General features: G+C 26.8%; 1 protein-coding gene across 1 annotated transcript in view; it reads right to left on the bottom strand.

Moving 5' to 3' along the window:
* LOC107456635 (uncharacterized) overlaps nt 1-5,634 on the bottom strand; it is a 166,010-nt gene extending 160,376 nt beyond the window's left edge. The window contains exon 1 of the mRNA XM_016074541.3: nt 5,402-5,634. Coding sequence (XP_015930027.1) covers nt 5,402-5,519 — 118 coding nt within the window. The 5' untranslated portion in view covers nt 5,520-5,634. The remainder of the gene's footprint in view (nt 1-5,401) is intronic.
* Nucleotides 5,635-5,991: the final 357 nt, after the last annotated feature.

Genomic DNA, 5,991 nt, shown 5'->3' with positions numbered 1-5,991 from the left:
ATATATATATATATTATAAGTTTTCGTTGTTTTTCTTTGTGATATGTTGATATGTCATGCCTCTTTTAAATAGCCGAGAGCTAATAAGTTTTTCTCACTCATTCAAATAAATTAATATCATAACGTAAAATAATTACTTGATTCTAAAACTGCAAATCAATGAATAATTTCCCAATAGGTTTATTTCTGTGAAAAGAATATTTTCAATGAACGGGAAAATATATTTTAGAATAAAGATTATTCAGTAGGAAAGATTAATGTTATTGCTTTCAAACATAAGATAAAAAAAACCCTTCTTAATTGTAAAGTATTGTAAATTAATTAAAAAGCTCCTTTGATCAATTATTAATTTCTGTAAAATAACTTTTTGTGCTGAAAAGGATTTGTATAGTAAGGAAGGAAATGATTTAAGTATCTTGGGTATCATCTAGTAAGCTTTTTAAAAGATGTAGCCACGTTGGCTCAATGTTTGAGACTGAAACTTTTATAGCTAGTGGCATTTACAGAAAACAAAATGTATATGGCTAGTGGCCTTTATAGATTTCAGCAGTAAGAGGTTCTTTGTTTATTTTCAAAGGCGTGAAATGATTAATTTTTAAAAGTTAATGTTTAATAAAGAACTAAAATACCTTGAATATATTAAATAATTAAAAAATTGAAATCTAAATATATATCAGTATTAATAATATTAGTTAGAAAATGTATTGCTCATTTAAACACATTAATAACTATATGTATTTTTTTTTATGTATTAGCTAGATATTCTTAAAATATTCAGATTTACACTTTTTAAAAAAAAAATTATTTATAATTTTAGTAACACCGCAGAATGACTTGACTTTATAACTAACTAATCAAAGTATGAAAATGATTGAAACAAATTTTAAGATAAAAACTTTAAAATAATAACTCAAAAAAGAAAAGAGCTAAAAGCAGCTAAGACCAAACTTGTCTTTTGTAAACTATTTAAATAAAAAAGTAAGAACTCACAAACAAGCAAAACGAAATTTTAAAGAAGCATATGTTAGAAAAAACAGCACTTCATTAAGGGACACACTGTCTGCTAACACATTGAAGCCTTTCTGTACTCAGTGCTTAAACAAAAAAAACAAAAACAAAAAGACTGACTGCGCCTCAAGGTCACATAGCGGAAAAACTAAAGAAATATGGTACTATATAAATGTATTGCGTTCTCTTATTTAGTTTTTAAATTTTGTAGCCTCGGGACATAGTCAGTTTTTGGTTTAACCACTGACTACAGAAAGGCTTCAATGTGTTAACAGACAGTGTGTCCCCTGATGAAGTGCTGTTTTTGCTAACATATGCTTCTTTAAAATTTCGTTTCGCTTGTTTGTGAGTTCTTACTTTTTTATTTCAATGGATTATATAACTAACTACAGAGAGTACTTGCAGAAAAATCAACGTCTTTCCCTCACTTTTACAATTTAGTTTTACTTTTATTCAATTTTAAAATACTAACATGCGATCAATGTTAATAGCTAAAGTATATGACCAGCTAAAGGTCAATTTTTCTTAATAACTAAAGCAAATGCAGCTTTGAAAAAAAATATAAAGAGGAAAAGGGTCTTCTAAACATTAGTCAACTTTCGAAGAGCTACATCCCATAAGAATATAACATATAATTATTATAAATATTAGCAAAGTATCATGAACTGAAATTAAAAATTTGTTTTGCCCACCCCTATGAAGATGGTTACCTATATTGTGAGATATCCTGCCTCCCGGTCTGTATTATGTTGTTTACTTTGCAAAAACAACCATTACTGTAGATTTTGGAGAATTCAATGCTCGCCTATTACACATATATTACATTTTTTTAATTGTGAATGCTTAGTATGTAGTGATCAAATTTAATTTATTAATGTTTAATTTTCACCAGAGGGGATTTTTTTAAATACCTTAAGTTCAAGGAAATATTTTTTCTGACTTCAGATATTAATTTATTTTGAATTTTAAAATCACATCCGGTATCCCACTTTACGTTGATAATCTAACTTTCTATAACTTTTTAGTTAGACTCAAACTTAGTTTTTCGTCATATTACGAGGCAAAAACCATTGGTTTAATTACTCATTCATTCGCGTACAACAAATACTTTGGTAAAAAAGTATAAAAAGTAACTTTAGTTAAGTATTCTAAACTAAATATTCGTTTTTGTGAGATATCATAACTTATTTAATTTGACTATTATTTTCAGGTAGGGCTTTTAAAAATTTTCAGTTGATTTCATAGCGTTTATTATGTGTGTTATATGTATGTTATTATGTGCATGTTATAAAAAGTTACTTTGATATTAATCATCCTTTTTCATCTATATTTCGTTTAAACTAAAACATATAGTTTATTGAAATCTTTAATTTATGTACTTATTTATGGTCAAATAATTTATTTTAGTTTTTAACAGTCTCTTTCTCTCCCCCCTTTATTTTATTAACTGTTCATAAAAAATTAAAAAAGGAACACAAAAATGATTTCTTAAACACTTTAACAACTCCATGAATACAAAAAGCTTCAATAAATTATAAAATTACTTTTCGATAATGCTTTTTATGGAATTTTTAAAGTATCGGCCAGAATATTTATAGATAAAATTTAGTATTCAGAGTTGAGGAAAAATATTATTTGATAATAACATACACGTTTCACAGAGAGGTAGAATATTGTGCATGATAGCATTAAATGCTGCTCCCAAATTGCATTCGTATAAAATATTTTAGATATCGTTAATAATAATTTTATTCGAGCTATTTTAGTAGTAATAATATTAGTAAATATAACACTAAAAAAAGACAATAGAATTTACTGGTTAATTTGATCAACTCAAAAACAATAAAAGTAATAATCATTCTTTTTTCATCAAGTTATAAACTTTTAGAGCTTTTTAGATTAGTTTTAATAATTTTTGTCAATAAAGAAATGAAAACATTAATATTAAATATAAACATTTTCGTTGCTGACTACACGAAATCACGTGACGAAATTCTCCCTACAGTTAGTGTCAATAAAACAGATCAAGTGATAGGGATGCATATTACATCCAACTATTTTTGCAGATAATATGGTATTTTTCCGTGACAATAACATATTGTTTATTGAAATAAACTTATTGCAAAGCTCCAAAGCAAAAATGGCTGCTAAAATAAGAGAAAACAACTTTGATCTATACCTATACCAAATAATCTTAGTTTAGTATATTTTAGCATCTCACTTCTAAATATTCACTTTAAAAATTATTTCTTTTAATCCAGTGGTTTATTTAGTGAAAATATATATTTTATTATAACATGTATTTTGATTTAAATTGTATGTTATTGATTTGAATTTTTTATTTTTATTGGGTATTTATCATCGCGTATATACATATCCAATAACAGCTTATTACTGGCTTATTATTGATGATTTGACTAGTTGCAAATAAATTGTAGTAACACTCTGGGCTTATAGATTACCTTTTTATGAATAATCTCGCCAGTTCTTCATTAAAATATATAGTTAAGATAAAATTATGTTAATAGATATATTTTGTTAACCAAAACACTGTTAAATTCTTGTTACAATGCTTTTCGATGGTCCAATGATAATAATATGCTAAGATACACCATTCTGAATATGCAAATTGACTCTGTATTCCCAAGGGTCAGACGCTTTTATGAAGCTGTAAAGGTTTTGATTCAAACTTGCCATTTAAATTAACCATTAATGGTGAATATTCCAGAAGAGAAAATTCTGGAAAATTACCATACCGTATGGTAATGAAATTTCTGGTTAGAAAAAACTTAATTCTGATTAATAAAACCAAAATATATGAAATTTAAACCAATCATTTGGTTACTTTCCGTTCATATGGTAATGAATTAAGGGAAATTTTGGTTTTCAAAATTATAGTTCTTATTACCCCACACGTTTAGTAAAAAAAAAATACAAAGCTAAAAATAAATTTAAAGAAATATTTCTATGCCACACTCTGAGATACCATGATAAAATTACCAAATTTTGTTACATTCACCAAACTTTATCATATATTATAAAACCATGTTTTACTATTTATTTTCACCAAAATCATTACAAAAGCGCTTATGGAGTTTTTTGATGTTCTCCTACAGTCAGAAACACAGAAATTTTACCATATTTTGGTAGCTCTGATCACTTTTTTTCTCGGTGTATTATAACCCGAAATGTTATTTGATTTCAATAAAAAAAATCGGAATCAAATTAAAGATCAAATTAAACTTAATTAACCTTTCATTAGACTAATTCGTGTGTATCAATAACAAAATGCCCAGACATCAAATAGTCATTACAATAGTTTCTTTAAATATTTAGTATTTTCTTGGAAGATAAGTTAACAAGAATAAGCATAAGTTTAGTTTTTTATTAAATTATTTATAAGAGATTGGTGTAAATCAAAATCAGAATTAATCTAATTACCTTTTAATAAACTCATTTATATCTATCAATAGCAATTCCTCTAAAAATGTTCGTTTTCTTTGAAGAAAAAATTGCTAGAGTAAACAAAAGTTCAGTTTTTTTTAAAAACATTATTTGACTATAATAAGAGATCGGAGCTAATATATAATTCAGAATTGACTTAATTAACATATTATTAAACTTATTTATGTCTTTCAGTAGCAAAATGTTCAGCCTCTAAATAAACATTGTTAAAACTCCAAATACCTTATAGAGAAGCTAACAGGAATTAACAAAAGTTTAATTATTTTAAATTATTTGACTTCAATAATGAAAAATTGAAGCTAATATTATTTGAAATTGACCCAATTAACCTTTTATTAAACTCATTCATATCTATCAGTAGCAAAATGTCCTTACATAAAATAATTAGTACTATAATTCTTTGACATATATAATATCCCTTTAAAGAAAAACTAACCAGAACAAAGTTTTCTAAATTATTTTTAAAATAATCCATTTAAAGGTTTAAAAATATTTTTTAATCCATCATTAAGCTTTCGATTTTTATTTTATGAATTCTATACAATATCACAATGTAAATAAAATGTTCCCTTGCTTAAAATTATATATTTTTCCTTTTCTAAGTGCGTATATTATTAAAAGCATTAAAATAAAGAAATTGTTCCTTCTTATATACTGTAAATATATCTGTCCCAATATCACCCTTTAGTATTAACATATATTTTTAAAACTCGGTCGGATAATATATATATATATATATATATATAGTTTTAATGAAATGAGCCAACTTTTTCAATTTATGTCCCGAGATCATTTTTACCTATTTCATTTCCACTTGTGGAAAAAATCCGAAATCTTTTAGAATGAAATTTGATATTTTAGAATCATCCGAATAAAATCAACAGGTGTGGTAAGGAATATCGTCTGAGAGAGAGAGAAAAGAATGTACCTTGAAAGATGCATCCCACCGCCGCTGCTAAAAGTAAGAGACACATGGAAAGAGTTGGTTGGGAAGCCAACATGCAGCCGTCCTTCTCACCCACGCGCCCGAACTGCTTTAACTTCATGTGCCGCCCCGGCAGACGATAGGGGCTGTCCGGATCGTTTGTGCGCGCCCTCAACACCCCCACTTAATCATCGGAAGAGAAGTGACCGTTCACGTCCACTTTCCAATCCACCCACTTCTCGAGTCGTCTGGGAGCAATTGTGTTTCTCGGATTTCTTTCGACAGAGGGTTTTTATTCTCACATTTAATGTTTTTCGTTTTTGTTCTTTTTCTTTATCTGTGAAAGTATTATTAGAATAGTACGTATCATTGTGCTTTTGCGCTTTTTGGAAAGGAAAGGTGGAATCGAAATTCATTTTATAAATAATAAATTGAATAAAACCAGTTTATTCGATTTGCTTTTGAAATAAATGTAAATTTAGTTTTGCTATTTTGATTTTTAGAAGTGTTTAATTTTTCTTTTAAAAAAATAATTTACATCTATGAAACGCATTTTTTTGCATAAAGGTAAAATTTTTGCACAGAAAGAAGGA

This window comes from Parasteatoda tepidariorum, chromosome 1 (genome assembly GCF_043381705.1).
Source record: "Parasteatoda tepidariorum isolate YZ-2023 chromosome 1, CAS_Ptep_4.0, whole genome shotgun sequence".
NCBI classification, from domain to species: domain Eukaryota; kingdom Metazoa; phylum Arthropoda; class Arachnida; order Araneae; family Theridiidae; genus Parasteatoda; species Parasteatoda tepidariorum.
This window is presented reverse-complemented; position numbering and strand designations above follow the sequence as displayed.